Source organism: Mustela putorius, unplaced genomic scaffold (assembly GCF_011764305.1).
Source record: "Mustela putorius furo isolate JIRA1106 unplaced genomic scaffold, ASM1176430v1.1 tig00003834_pilon_pilon_pilon, whole genome shotgun sequence".
Classification (NCBI taxonomy): Eukaryota; Metazoa; Chordata; class Mammalia; order Carnivora; family Mustelidae; genus Mustela; species Mustela putorius.
Genome location: NW_025421987.1, coordinates 131328567 through 131344979, shown reverse-complemented (window position 1 = coordinate 131344979; position 16413 = coordinate 131328567). Strand labels below are relative to the sequence as shown.

Sequence of the window (16413 nt, the reverse complement as noted above, 5' to 3'; positions counted from 1 at the left end):
CTGGACTATAACAGATTAATTTATGAAATATCAGAACCCATTCCTTTTAATTAAGTCATTTCCAACAAGAAGGGTAAAGTGAATTGAGTTACCAGGATCTCCCCAGAAAAGTTTACCAAGAACTATCTGTGAGTCTTCAGCTGGGAAATGAGACAGAGGATTAACAACATAAAATTGGAGAGGGGCCTTCTGGGGTAGGAGCATATAGTTGTTCCATACAACCCCTGACCCAAATCCAAAAAGCCCAGTTAAAGAAAATGCATCATGTATGCTCCCCATCCATCCAGATGACTACATTTTCAAGGTTACTGCATAAAGAAGCACTTAAAATACTGTCATGCTATGCTTTAGCTTGGAAATGAGGTTCCTGTGATAGTGCCTGTGACTTTCATAGCACAGCTAATTACACATACATACGTAAACGTGGAAATCCCACGTTTGGCACCTTGATAGTATAAACGCTGCAATAAAATGAAGAGAGTAGCCAACAATACGTATGATGACAGTTACTTTTAAAAATTCGAGAATGCTCTGTGTTTACATATACTGTGGGTACGTTGTGATCAAAGTCTAAAAATACGATAAACCTTGGTGGACCATTTGATACAGAACTGGGTCATGAAATAAAGATCTGCTGCCCTGAAGCTGACAAAGCCAAACCCCCTGACTGGATGTTGGGGCAAACAGGTCTGAGGGTACCAAGGTGCCTATTCTGGCCTGAAGCAGAAGATCACAATGCAGGAGGCAAGAGGAAACACCAATGCAAAGATTTCTTTCTACCAGTGCTGCCAAACAGGCATTTAAAAGCACAGACAGACGCACATTCTTATCCTACATGCAGGGAAATGTGACACAAAGTATTGCAATGTTAATGTCAAGCTTGCTGCCATCATGTCTCTAAATATCCATGAAAGTTTCTTATCAGTTATACACATGAGAAAGCAAAACCTTTAATTACACAAAAAAGATGACTATTTTACTAAAGAAAGTATTTTCAATTAATTTCAGTGCTCTTGAAGGAAGTGTGTGTGCAGAGGAGAGAGAGGGAGGGAGGGAGGAGGGGGAGGAGACAGGGAGGGAACACATTTTTGAGTGTCGTTTTTCCCTCCAAAACCACCCACTATGGTCAACTTTGTTTTAAAGTGTTAGATTTAGGAAATTTTCCTCAGTGAGGAACAAACAGAAAGCAGGAAGTCTAAACAAAAGCAAATTAAATCAAGACAAGGACATCAAAAACAAATTTGGCTTTACTTTTCGGTGGAAGTTGATCCTATATCTAACACTGCACAAGGTTTCTTGCACAATGAAAAGAGAAGCAGAAGTCCCTTACACTGCCTCGCTTTGCCAGAGAATCACCGTAGTCTGCTGGCAAAGTCCGCTTGCTGGACTTTTTCTGCTCATGTTCAACTGCATCTTCAATTATAGGCTCAAGCCTCATCTGGACAAACACCAAAGATTGGGATCAATGTCTTTTCATTATACAAAGAAAGATCTAATACCCTGTTTTATGTCTCTGCAGTCCAATTAAACAAATGTATGACTAGCAGGATTCAAAGTTAAAGAAAATGCAAAACCCCAGCAGTGACAAAAATCAGACATTCTAGGCCCCGACTTAATCTCTTGCCAACTTCAGGGTTTGTAAGGTCTGTTTCTGAGACCAGATTGGGATTTCAGCATCTTCATTCATGACCCCACCCAGGAAACTAATCTATTTAAAACCCCCAATTTAAATAAAATCTTTCCCCCGCAAATTTCACAAAGAACATTATGTCAATCTACCACCCAATCTTCCCCAACCCCTTTGTAGCAAAACTCCTCCGTAGAGCGAGTGCTACTATCAAAGCACTGCTTCTCCTCAGAAACCAAAATGCAGCCCCACATTACCTCGGTGAGGATGGTGGTGTCATAGGATGGCTGATACTTTTCCTTCTCGTGAGCTGTTCTCTTCTCCATCTTCTCTCGGTCCGTTTTTTGTTTCCTGTCTGCACCTTTAGGCTTAAAAACAAAGTGCATGATTTCCTCCATTAGGCTGAAGATGGACAATTTACAAGCACAACTGGGTCTTTCTAAAAAGCCCAGTTTCTATCGCATACCTTAAACACTTTGATTTGGCAGCTAGCTGAGTGTAGATGATCCGTGTATTCTCCGTTTTCATTCTGCTTAAAGGTGTCGACCTGAATCCTGAAAGGCACTCCCTTCTCACCTCCGTGCTTCCGGGGAGTAAATTCTGTGCTGATGCAGTGTACCTGGAAAACAACTCAAGCTGAAAGGGACTCAAAGTACCATCCACTGCGTCTCCTTCTATTTTGCTCCTTCTCAGATGTCCTACCCCAGCCATAAATTCAGGATCCCTTCAAACAAACTCTTACATATTAGTCAGACGGCTGTCAAGAATTCTTCCGTATGGCTTTCCTTTCACAAATCCAACTGGGCCTTTCTGAACTTTCTGGCAATGAGCTCTTCCCAAGTCCAATGCCTCTCCTCTCACACAGGACTTGTTCAGGTTACAAAAACGCCTCTACCTCCTCTCTGGACTGAATGATGCTCAGACCCAGGGTCTTTGGCCTTTCACGTGGCTCAGTCCACAGCAACCAAACCCTCATTGCTGAGAGCTTCCATCACCTGCCTTCTTTTGTCACTGCCCCAACTCTAGCCAACCCATCAGGTTACTGCTGTGCCTACATACACCAGCTGTGACACCGCCCAGGGAGTAGCTACTACTTACCCTACCTGTATCGACCTAAACTGTTCTGTCAACCTTCAAAGTTCACTGAGGACAATGCTCATTTCCTACCACTTCTGCCCCTCTCCCAACACCAGCACAATGTCAACTAACATGAACCATGTCCCGCATGACTATTCGTTGGCAGGATACAGACAGTATTTGGTAAACCAAAAAAACCACAAAATACTAAGAATTCTTAAAAAATAAATACAAAAGTAAACAAATATTCTTTACAGTTCATATAAATCAGAGACTACTTAGACTGATCAGCAATTAAGCAATTTGCCTTTCTACATAAAGATTACCTACTCAGTTTTAATTCCACCACTTATAAATCTGAATATACAGGGTATAAAAATTACTATCAATCATATTTGACATATATTAATGTTTCCAAAAAAACTCATCTCTCGGGGACACCTGGGTGGCTCAGGTGGTTAAAGCCTCTGCCTTCAGCTCAGGTCATGATCCCAGGGTCCTGGAATCGAGCCCCACAATGGGCTCCCTGCTCGGCAGGGAGCCTGCTTCCCCTCCTTCTCTCTCTGCCCGCCTCTCTGCCTACTTGTGATCTCTGCCTGTCAAATAAATAAATAATTTTTTTTTTTTTTTTTTAAAACCTCATCTCTTAGGGATACAAGTTGAGTATTTATGGGTGAAATGAAATGTCTGGGAGTTGCTTAAAAGCATTCCATCAAGGGGTGCCTGGGTGGCTCAGTGGGTTAAAGCTTCTGACTTTGGCTCAGGTCATGATCCCAGGATCCTGGGATTGAGCCCCACATCAGGCTCTCTGCTCAGTGGGGAGCCTATTTCCTCTTCTCTCTCTGCCTGTCTCTCTGCCTGTTTGTGATCTCTGTCTGTCAAATAAATAAATAAAATCTTTTATTAAAAAAAAAAAGTATTCCACCAATAACTAAAACAGAGGAAACTACTAATAACTGTTGAAGCCAGGTGATGGGTACATAGAGGATTCATTACTATTCTATTACTTTCGTGGGATTTGAAATTTTCAGTATTACAATGTCTTTTAATTATGCTAGAGAGAAAATCTTGAAACATACAGTTTTTTCAATCCCACCCTTTTATTCTGTTTTATTTTTTTAAGTGAACTCTACACCCAGTACTGAGCTTGAACTTATCACCCTGAGATGAAGATTCGTATGCTCTACTGGCCAAGCCAGCCAGGCACACCAATACTACCCTTTTAACAGGAGCTTTGGTTAAAGAAAAATGCATCTTATGAAAAATAGAAGTTTTGATTACTGTCACTACCAATGGTAAAAGTTAACATCTGAATCACGTTTTACATATCAGATTGTCTTTATATATGTCAGCCTATAAATGATAAATGTAGTAAATTAACTCCTATTTAAAAGTTTATACATATGTAAATTTGAAGTATATAAAATAGAAGACATTACAAGATAGCTTACAAATAAGCATTTAAAGAAGGTAAGATCATGTGTCAAGAATTTAACCTCATTTGTGGCCTTTCAAATGACTAGGCTAGTATACTTCTATTAATGTAAAAACTCCAAACCTGAATGAAAGCAGACGTGCGCTTCGCAGGGTCCCACAGAAATTCAACTGCATTTAACTGGCTTGGATTTGTCCTTGTGTCAATTATTCCCACAGACATTGGAATATCTGTATTTTTAAGAAAGTTACATAGAAATTCATCCACTATGAATAATTAAAAAGCTTACTACTTACTATAATTATGTTCAAATGAAATTATTTCACCTCCACGCAGAACCTTTTTCTTCAATGTTTTCCCGGTCAACGATGCTAACATGGAAACCCATCTAAACCTACCAGACTTTCTCCCACCATGGTTTCTATTTCATTTTATTCAACATATGATGGATGGTGTCAATTAAGAATTAAATAAATGATTTCAAACTCCAAATTCCTGGCTCAGGTTAAGTACCAAAAAACTACTTCATTTCTAAATTATTTAACAATGCAAAGCACACAGGATCTGCTAACACCAACACTCACTCCCACACAATTATACATGGTGCGTTCTCTACCAAACAACTGCCTTCATCTCTCCAGTCTTCTGACAGCCACCTGTACCTAAATCGAGAAGTCTGTCTCCTGGACGATTCCACTTCCAGCCTTCAAGCTGTTGATGCTCTGTATATTGTAGCCGTCTGTCATGGAATACAACTCTTATGATGCTCTATGGAACAAGAGGGGAAAATGAATACTTTTAAACCGGTCCAGCTAAAATGCAGAAGCATTTTCGATTCTTATGCATTAACCTATAATAGAAGAACATACCAAAAAATATTCTGCTTTAAACATTTTCTAAGTGAACTGCTTTGTTCTTGGAATATCTGGATAACTCAGAAATAAAAAGCACAAATAAAATGATTACTTATGTAAAATTATTATTTACAGTCTGATATTGCAATTCAAAATTAAGGTATATGCCCATAAAATCATTGAGCAAGAATTCTATTTCTATGAAGAAAACATCAGATGCACACAGGAATTACTAAAGCCAAACAGTAGTAAAAACAGAAACAGAAACCCAGGTACAATAGTAAAACTGTTCATTTAAAATAAGTTAGTAACTGAACTTCTTTCTTTAAAGACCCTCAAGGATAAATACTAATATATAGAAATGCTGAATCATTATATTGTACACCTGAAACTAATATAACACTGCAAGTCAATATATATATTTCAATGAAATAAAAAATAAAGAAATAGTCAAGAAATAGGTGGAAGAATCTGCAAAATAAGACCCAGCAAAAAAGGAACATATATGCAAAAGTCATTCTCTACTATTTCATTTGCAAGAGGTTATCTGAGGTAAGCTAGGGAGAGAAAAAACAAAACAAAACAAAACCAAAACAACCCACAGGTAAGCTTTACCCAAACACTACGGTTCCTAGGGAAGACTTCACTCCACAATCTGGCCAGTTCTCTGCTCTCCGCCCATCCCTCCTTCGCCTCCCAGAGGTTTGGAGTGCCAACTATTGTTTCATTCCAGGAACAGGAAAACAAGTCATCCAAATGCCTTCAGATACCACATTTGCACTAATTTGTGTTTGTGACACATTCATAGATAACTTTCTCATGATGCAATAAGATATTCACATTTCCAGTAGACACTCTGGTATAAATAGGAAATAATTTGTTAGCAATACATATAAATATTACTTTAGTGGCCCTGTATTCCCTACCCACCAGGTACTGCTCATAGCAGATAAATATTTTGAAGCAAACTATTTAAAAGGAGCCATATTTTTTCTTAAAGATTTTATTTATTTGAGAGCAAAAGAGAGCAGAGCAGGGAGGAGAGGGAGAAGAAAGTTCCCTATGAGCAGGGAGCCCATGGTGGGGCTTAATCCCTGGACCCTGAGGATAATGACCTGAGCTGAAGGCAGACACCCAACTGACTAAGTCACCCAGGAGCCCCAAAGTAGCCATATTTTAATTTGAAATACAGTTGGCCCTTCACAACATGGGGTTAGGGGCACTGAGAACTTAAGTACTTAACAGCCTACTACTGACTAGATACTTTACTAATAACATCAAAAGCCAAAAAACATATATTTTATATGTTATATATATTATATACTATATTCTTACTATAAAGCAATCTACAGGAAAAGAATCAGTTACTAAGAAAATCATAAAATACATGTACAGTACTGTACTGTATTTATTGAAAAAATATGCCTGTAAACGGACTCACACCATTCAAAGCTGTGTTGTTCAAGGGTCAATTGTTGTTTAAAAAGAGGCCGAGTCAGCTGCAGGACCAAAGTGGAAATCTACAAAGGCAGTCGCTGCTCTGATTTATGCCCATCTGCCTTCCCCACCTGCACCCACGTCTACAGGGCCTGCCCAGGTGGACACCCACTTTACGCCACCGCCTGCTGGCTGCAGACCTCACAGAGAGGGTGCACGGGCTGGTGGTGGCTGCTGGGTCACACTCACCAACATGCTGAACTCAGGATAAAGTGCAGCAGAGAAATGACATGATTTTTATTCTTTCATATTTAACTAAATCCACAAATTCAGAAGAAAACAGTATGAGAATGTAGATATCAGATTTGAGCTTTATAAAACCCCGTTCTAGAAGGTCAGTCTAAGACAGCTTCAGTAAGATATATGAAAGAAGAACCATAGTTAAGAAGCGGCAATATAGAAAACTACTGAAATGAAACCAGAAGGGGAAAGGTCATTAATTCAGACACCCAGCAACAGATAAAGGGGCCCTAACAGTACGATAAATAGAACTTGAGCACCTCACTGAGTACAGAAGCACAGTCAACAAGCTCCAAAGCATCCCTGACACCTCAGCCTTTGTTCGGCAAGACTCCCCCAGACTAGCAGAGTCAAAGATCATGGGGCCAAGAATTAGACTTAGGGAGCTCCTAGGCAAAAAATGATGTGATTTTGAGGAAATTCACCCTGCAACTTGTGGTGGTGACCAACTGTTGCTCTGCATCCCAGGCAGGCTCTCAGGATCTAACTGGACATTTTCTGACATAGCCACCAAATCAGATAAATGGTTTATCAGGTGAAGATGAAACAGATTTAGGACCTTTTAAAAATTAACCTTTCCAATCTGGAAGTTAACTGTTTAGAGAAACCGATGCTTTCAAAATAAGTACCCTTGTCTAGAAAGAGTATGCTGGTTTAATGCCAACAAAACCTCTACTTTGCACTGATAAGGGGATGGTTTCTTTACTGTCAACAGTTCATGATCTCATGATGAAGTCGTTTTTGCCTTCATTTTTTGACTTGCTTTAATCGCATATATTAAATGTTTTTACGTATTTTAATTTGGAACTAAATCTCAGGAAGGGGAACTTAGAGCAGTCATGCAACAACTTAATTCCGCCATTCCAAGTTAATCTGACCGGTATTTTTAACTAGTTTACCAAAAGTATTTTAAAACATTTAAGTATCCCCTATCAGACTGATTCTTTGGAAATCTTACCACCTATTCACAGGGAACCACTCTAGAAAGTCAGCTTATCCTCACTGATAAATGACAACCTGCTTCAAAAGTGACTTTCCCCATGCTTTGAGGGATACTTAAATTTTGGCATTGGATCCACATGCCAAAGTATGTTTTATTTTCCTCAGAATGCTGAATAGCTATGAACAATGAACTTAGTTAAAATTACTGTTAAAAGGGCACCTGGGTGGCTCAGTTATTAAGCATCTGCCTTTGACTCTGCTGGGATCGGGCCCCTCATCAGGCTCCCTGCTCAGCGGTAAGCCTGCTTCTCCCTCTCCTACTCTCTCTGCTTGTGTTTCCTCTCTCGCTGTGTCTGTCAAATAAATAACTAAAATCTTTAAAAAAAAATTAAAGGGAAAAATTAAAATTCAGTAAATTCTATAGTCCAGCCAAAAAAAAAAAAAAAAAAGTAAGAAAAAGAAGAAAGAAAAAAGCAAGCACAAGGCAGAACAGATAAAACAACACTAGCAAACTGCTGACAGTTGTGGCAGCTGGTAGGAGACCTTATCCCTAGCATCCACGATACACATGTAAAGTTTATCAGAAACCACCGTATGATAAACACATGTGGATAAACATACCATTCTACTTCTGCGTATGTTTCAATTTTATCATATAAGTAGTTTTTTAGTAGTGTTTTAACATTTTTGGATCCAGTTTTAAGGCTCTCAATACAGGGCACATGATAATGCCTTACTCAATTTTATAGACAAATCTATAATTTAAACAATTTTTCTACTCTTCTATACTGATTAAAAAAAAAAAAAAAAAAGCCAGCATCTCACAGTCACCAAACTTAACTTTCATTGGGAGAGAAGAGTTTACCCACATCTTCCCTTAAAATATGTATCATTGGTTGGATTTTAACTGGGTGTGAGACAATTGGCAGATCTGCTGAAGGTGAGCCAGGGCACCCAATGGCCTGAAAATAAACCAGCTTGGGACCAAAACATCCTGAGAGAACCTCGGACATTCAAAGCTTCCTGCACACTGGAAAATGAGAGCTATTAAGTCTGGCTCCTGCACCAGACCATCACTATTTGTCATGAAAGCCCAAAAGAGAATAGCCAACCCACATAGGGCTTGTTCACTCTGAACCATGATGTCTTTTTAAAATGGTGAGCCCAGTCAGCATGCACTATGGCCAGAATGCCCACAGGAAGGAACAACAAAAAAATAAGACCATCTGAGTTACCCTGTAGAGACCAAATCCCCTAATTGAGCATAGACACGATAGTCTCAGAGTATAAATGGCAAACAACCTCTCTTCCTCTGTTCCAGGTAAGATGGGAGCCCCGGGAATCAGAAGACGTCTGTCTGGGAGCTCAGTCCAATTGGCAAGACACTGAGTGGTGAGGAACCCCCCACCCTTCCCTCAACTGCTCATAGGATTGGGGGCTTCCTGCCTCCAGGAGTCAGAGTAACGCTAAACACGTTAAACAGAGGAATGCTAAAACACGCCAAATTTGTTCACCTTTATGTTAGTATCCATTCCCCCTGTGAAGGTTGCCTTTCCTGCACTCATCCTCTAAAAAGGCAGATCCACAGAGGGCAGTCTTCCCAGGGGAATGCCTCTCTAGAGTGAGGGCCCAGCAGTGCCCAGGCCCCTATATGCCTCTCTGTGGGAAGATGGAAGTATCAAGGAACTCTTGCCTGCTTCTCTCTTGCTAACACTTAGATATACTGAAGTTCTGCCTTCTTCCAAAAGTCTTGCCCTGTAATACTACAGAATCTGTAACACACCGTGGTGAGTGACAGGTAGAGGCCAGAGGACCCACCCTGCATGACACTGGAGAGGGCAGAGATGGTTCTGAAGATACATCCTAAAAGGGATGAGCTATGCCTCCTATACTTGGAATGACTGTCTTTATTCAGATACATTAAGAAGAGTAAACTCTCGAGAGTTCAAATTTTACTTAGAGAAATTTAAGAGGTGAAATAAAAGGGTTTTTAAAAGTTTCATATAACACTTCCATTTCCCCCATACTTTTATTTTGAAAGAAAAACTTAGAAGTCTTTGACGTCACCCTACAACCCAGCAGTTGCACTACTGTGTATTTACCCTAAAGATACAAATGTAGATCAGAGGAGGCACATGTGCCCCAATGTTTATAGCAGCAATGTCCACAACAGCCAAACTATGGAATGAGCCTAGACGTCTGTCAACAGATGAACTGTAAAGATGTGATGTGTACACATACACACATGCGCGTGCGCGGATTATGCAGCCATCAAAAAAACCTAGCCTTTTACCATGATGTGGATGGAATTAGAGGGTATTATGCAAAGCGAAGTAAGTCAGAGAAAAACACTTATCATATGATCTCACTGATATGAGACTGATATGAGGAATATGAAAAACATGAAAGAAGACCACAGGGGACTGGAGGGAAAAATGGAACAAGACAAAACCAGGGAGGGCGACAAACCATAAGAGACTCAATCTCAGGAAACAAACTAGGGTTGCTGGAGTGGAAGAGGGTAGGAGAGATGGGGTAGGTGATGGACAATGGGGAGGGTATGTGCTATGGTGAGAGCTGTGAATTGTGTTAAGACTGATGATTCACAGACCTATACCCCTAAAACAAATAATACATTGCATGTTAATTAAAAAAAAAAAAAAAAAGAAGTCGTCTTTGATGTGGTGGTAGGCTTTTTCCTACAGCCCCAACTATGGTACCTTAGTTTCCAAAGGGTTTTCACATTTACTTTACCCAATAACTGCTATCATTTGTTTTACAGATAAGTAAACAAAATACAGCTCAAAAAGTTAGTTAGGAGTCTCAATACAGCCATTACTTCTCAGAGTGAAATTATTTTTAAATAACTCTTGTGCAAACAAAACCCCAAAACTTTAACAGCAAAACTGCTACTTTTTTCAATCATTGTAGTATCTTTTAGGAATTAAGATGGATCATCCTTACCTTTACCAATTTTCCAGTGATCTCAGGCATATCTCCCATTTTCCGGTTATCCAGCATCCGAATTTCATAAGACTGACCTATTTTAAAGAAATTACTGAATGTAAAGAAATCATGTATCACCAACAAGCCATATAAAGAATATCACTCTGTTTAACATAAAAATTCAGTAGTCTCTCGGGGTGACTGGGCAGCCTGGTAGGTTGAGCTATGGACTCTTGATTTCAGCTGATCATGATCTTGGGGTGGTGGGATGGAGCCCTGCACGGGGCTCTGTGCTCAGAGCAGGATCTGCGGTATTCTCTCTCCCTCTCTCTCTGCTCCTTCCCAATTCCACACGTGTGTGTGTGTGTGTGTGTGTGTGCGCACATATGCGTTCACTCTCACTCTAATAAGTAAATAAAATCTTTAAAAGAAAAAAAATTCAACTCTTAACTGGAGAAGCAAATTCGTATCGATCTTTCTCTTTCCTGAAAACAACACCATCCTCTCCTCCTTGCATAATTACAGAAGACTCAAGAGTTTTACAACTGATTTTCATGTTATACTCCCACACTAAATTTTTATTATGCATACGTTCATAATCCACGACCACATTTTTATCAGTTTTATTGAGATATAACTTACATACCATAAAATCACCCATTTTAAGAATGTATACAATTAACTGGTTTTTAGTATATTCAGAATTGTGTAGCCATAACCAAAGCCAATTTTAGAGCATTTTCATCACCCCCAAAAGAAAATCCTACCCCTCAGCAGTTCACTTCCCATCCTTGCCTACCCCAGCCCCTGGAAGCCCCTCATCAATCTAACTTTCCGTCTCTAGGGATTTGCCCACTTCACACGCCTGATACAAATGGAATCACACCCTATGTGATTAACTGACTTCTATGAAGAATGTTTCCAAGGTTTTCGTATGTTATAGAAGGTACTAGGATAGGCATATCTCCCTTTTGTTGCATCCTGCTTTATCGCACTTTGCAGTGCTCGCTTCGGCAGCACATATACTAAAATATCGCACTTTGCAGAAATTAGTTTTTTTGTTTGTTTTTATAACTGAAGGTTTGTGACAACCCTGCATCAAACAAGTCTATTGGGGCACCCTTTCTTCCAACAGCATCTGCTCACTTTGTGTCACAGCATCACATTTAGTAACTCTCACAGTATTTTGAACTTTTTCATCATTATTATAGTTGTTATGGTGAACTATGATCAGAGTCATTATAGGTCACTTTTTAGCAATAAGGAATTTAAAAAAAAAAAAATCTTTTTAAATTTAATTTTTATTTGACAGAAAGAGACACAGTGAAAGAGGGAACCCAAACAGGGGGAGTGGGAGAGGGAGAAGCAGGCTTCCCACTGGGCAGGGAACACAATGCAGGGCTCAATCGCAGGACCCCGGGATCATGACCTGAGTCAAAGGCAGATGCTTAACAACTAAGCCACCCAGGTGCCTAAGCAATAAAGAATTTTTAAATTAAAAATGTTGGGGAGGGGGCTCCTGGGTGGCTGGTTAAGCCTCTGCCTTCAGCTCAGGTCATGATCTCAGGGTCCTGGGATTGAGCCCCACATCGGGCTCTCTGCTCAGCAGGGAGCCTGCTCCCCTCCCCCCGCCCCTGCCTGCCTCTCTGCCTACTTGTGATCTCTCTCTCTGTCAAATAAATAAATAAAATCTTAAAAAAAAATATTGGGGCAGCCAGTCAAGCATCTGCCTTTGGCTCAGGTCATGATCTTGAGTCCTGGGACTGAGCCCCATGTTGGGCTCCCTGCTCAGCAGGCAGCCTGCTTCTCCCTTTCCCACTCCCCCTGCTTGCGCTATCAAATAAATAAATTAATTAAACCTTTAAAAAAAGGTATATACATGTTTTCTTAGACATTAATGCTACAGCACACAATAGACTCAGAATGGTGTCAAGGTAACTTTTATATGCACTAAGAACCCAAAAAATTCATGTGACTCACTTTCCTGCAATACTTACTTTATTGTGGAGCTCTGGAACAGAACCTGCAGTCAGTCCAATGTGTAACTGTACTGCATTACATTCTATTGCAAATATTATTTCACTGCACAAACATACCACATTTTGTTCATCCATTCATCAGCTGATGGACATCTAGGTTGTTTCTCCTTCTTGGCTATTATGAGTAGTGATACTATGAACATATGTGTACTGTATTTTGTGTGAGCTAAGACCAAATTTTAATCCTAGAGCCTTCTTCCTTGTGACCAATGAGCCCTACTCACATTCTCTCACTGGTCAGGTAGTGTTCATACGAAAATACAAACAGATGGTCACACACCAACTATATAATTAAGAAAATGAGCTGCTGCCAAAAGTTAAGAATGTACTCCAAACCTGCAAAAATGACTTCTGAATTATCTGTCATTAAGTAATAAATAGGACAGTATAATTTGACATGAAGAAAATCAATAGTAATTAAGGAATGTTTCTAGTACCATATGAACTTGGGGATCTTTATGATCTAGTCCACACTCCAATGGGGCTTACCCTATATAAAAATATACAAAGGATACTAGATCATTTATTTGGTCACAAAATACAAGCAGATCACTTCAAAGCTGGTGAGAGAAAACCATTATATAGAGTAAGTTACTAAAGAAGAGTCCTTAAGTCATTCAACAGAGAGATCACCACTAATTAATATTATGGCAAGAGACATTTTTAAAGAGTTAAATTTGCAGCATACTTAACAAAGGATCTAAACTCAGAAAATAATAAATTTTAAAATAAAGCATATGAATAGGCATTTTTTTTAACTATATCATTATACACTTAAAATTACTCATCCTCACAAAAATTTTAAAATGATTGTGCTATCAGATCAACAAAAAATGTTTAATTAAAAAGCAAGTGGATGAGAAATACGCACATAAAATGTGGGAGGAATATGAACTGATGAAAGTCCTTCTGAAAAGCAACCTGGCTACCCCTGTTAAGTTAAATACTGTATTCTTTGACTAGGGGATTCTGACTCGTCAATACAAAGAAAAATGCCAAGAGGGGGAATATCTGCAACTCACATTAGACACAAAGGGCTAATTTGACTAATACATAAAGAACTGCTAATGAAACAAGATGGGATTGGGAGGGAGACAAACCATAAGTGACTCTTAATCTCACAAAACAAACTGAGGGTTGCTGGGGGGAGGGGGATTGGCAGAAGGGGGGTGGGGTTATGGACATTGGGGAGGGTATGTGCTTTGGTGAGTGCTGTGAAGTGTGTAAACTTGGCGATTCACAGACCTGTACCCCTGGGGATAAAGATATATGTTTATAAAAAATTAAAAATTAAAAAAAAAAAACTTCTACAAAATCACAAATGTCCAACATCCCTACAAGAAAAAAAATGAGCAAAAGACATAAACACAATCACAAAAGAAGAAATGCCAATGGTTCTTGAACATATTAAAAAACATCCAATCTTCATCAGAGAAATGCAAATTAAAATCACACTGAAATCAATTTTCGCATATCAGGTTAGCATAAATCCCTCAGTCCCAGTCACTCCATGGATAGCAGGAGTGGGGATGGAAAGAAACTGTCACTCTGGAGATTATTCTGAAGGGAGAGACTAAGCATTTTCTGGTGTATTAGATATATAGTGTGGGGGGGTGGTGGAAGAGTTGAGGATTATTCCAAACTTCTGGCCACAGAAGGTCCTCAACATGAGGAAAACCACCAGGAGTAGATCTAGGGGAGAAAATCATAAGTGCAATTGACTACATTAAGTCTGAGATACCTACTGGCCATCCAAATTGATAATCAGGTTGATTTACAAATGTGGAGCTAAGAGGAAGAAATCCCAATTGGAGATATTAACAGAGGACTTTTCAGGGTTACAGCTGTTAGGTAAAGCTACTTAAAGACATGATCATCTGAGGATTGAATGTAGAAAAAAGAGAAGCGGGTCAAGATACTTCTCTAGGATAGACAGTAAGAAAAGCAGCCAGTGAGATGGGCGGTGGAAGAGGTGCCGAGCAACCTGCCCAGGATAACTTGTCCCACCAGGATTATCTTATGATCTTCAAAATCTCAAATTTTCATGACTGAAAAAAAAATCAAATCAAGGACAAACCTCAATGTTCCTGTCTTTGTATCATTTTTTCCAATCAATCTAACAAGAACATTTCTGTACTCAATATAAAGTTTAATCTATTTCTACAAACACAGCTCAGGATTTGTTGTTCCTACATTAAACTACCACAGACTTTTATTCTTCTAAAATCAAAAGTAATTTAAAAAAAAAAAAAAAAAGTCCCCATACACTTGTTATTCTTCAAATGGTTTCTCTAGGGGCACCTGGCTGGCTCAATCAAAGGACCGTGATTCCTGATCTTGGGGTTGTAAGTTCAAGCCCCATGCTGGGTACAGAGATTACTTAAAAATAAAATCTACAGGGGCGCCTGGGTGGCTCAGTGGGTTAAAGCCTCTGCCTTCAGCTCAGGTCATGATCTCAGGGTCCTGGGATCGAGCCCCGCATTGGGCTCTCTGCTCAGCGGGGAGCCTACTTCCCCCTCTCTCTTTGCTTGCCTCTCTGCCTATTGGTGATTTCTGTCTGTCAAATAAATAAATAAAATCTTTAAAAAAAAATAAAATAAAATAAAATCTACAGGAGCACCTGAGTGGCTCAGCTGGCTAATCGTCTGACTTCAGCTTAGGTCGTGACCTCAGGGGTCCTGGGATCAAGCCCCACATCAGATTCCCTGCTCAGCGAGGAGTCTGCTTCTCCCTCTCCTCTGTCCTTCCCCCCGGCTTGTACTCTCTGATAAATAAATAAAATCTTAAAAGAAATAAAATATTTTTTTAAAATAATATAAAAAAATCAAAGAATATAACACCACAGTTTCCAACATACGTGACAGATCTCCTGAGTCATTACACAGGTATGGAGTCCCAGGTTAGGTCCTAACCATTTAAAAGAGCTGCTCATCCAACAGCAACAGGAAACTAACAGAGCAACCAAGGTCTAAACAGTTGGGTTTTCCAGTACAGTCAGAAACCAAGAAGCTGGGGCGCCTGGGTGGCTCAGTGGGTTAAGCCACTGCCTTCGGCTCAGGTCATGATCTCAGAGTCCTGGGATCGAGCCCCGCATCGGGCTCTCTGCTCAGCGGGGGGCCTGCTTCTTCCTCTCTCTCTGCCTGCCTGTGATCTCTGTCAAATAAATAAATAAAATCTTTAAAAAAAAAAAACCAAAAAGCTACTTAGCTATAAACGACAGTAACAGCAGCAAAGTTCATGTGCTTCCTGTGTGCTGCCCAGCTTATAAGTGCATTATACACATTATACAATTTAATTCTCAACTACCTTACGTGGAGAGAATTAAATTAAGGAACTCGCCTAGGCTAGCAAATGAGGGCATGGAATTCCCACACAGGCAGCCTCGTTCCAGAGATTGTAGACAGCCCCTACTCACCAGGGCCCTCTCCACCTCCCACCCCACCACATGCAGAAAAGACACAAGAGACTTTAAATCACTGCTCACTGTAACTAGGTGAAAAAACATTTAAAAGAAACCAAAAGGTATGTGAAGAATGTGCTTAAGGACATCTAACAGGCAACAGGGGTGTTTATATCCCAGGCAGTGGAGTTTCATCGGCAGCCACATATGACAGCAACTACCACACCTTACCACAGAGATGCTAAGGTTAAGTTCTTTTTTACATTTCATCCTTTAGTGACAAGACCATCACATTAACCATAATCCCGCTTAAGCACACAATTCACCCATCACATGAATAACTGTCTACTGGAATA

The 16413-nt window shown here is 39.8% G+C and overlaps 1 protein-coding gene across 3 annotated transcripts in view; it reads right to left on the bottom strand.

Annotated features, from left to right (window-relative positions):
* Positions 1-16413, bottom strand: part of UBP1 (upstream binding protein 1) — a 57530-nt gene that overhangs the window by 19528 nt on the left and 21589 nt on the right. Inside the window, exons 3-8 of one of the 3 annotated variants that reach the window (XM_004774185.3) lie at positions 10637-10713; positions 4802-4907; positions 4263-4369; positions 2094-2246; positions 1885-1995; positions 1331-1438 (exon numbers count right to left, since the gene is read on the bottom strand). In XM_004774185.3, coding sequence (XP_004774242.1) covers positions 1331-1438; positions 1885-1995; positions 2094-2246; positions 4263-4369; positions 4802-4907; positions 10637-10713 — 662 coding nt within the window. Of the gene's footprint in view, positions 1-1330; positions 1439-1884; positions 1996-2093; positions 2247-4262; positions 4370-4801; positions 4908-5008; positions 5147-10636; positions 10714-16413 lie in introns of those variants that run through there. The other 2 variants (XM_045089069.1, XM_004774186.3) reach the window with 2 other exon arrangements.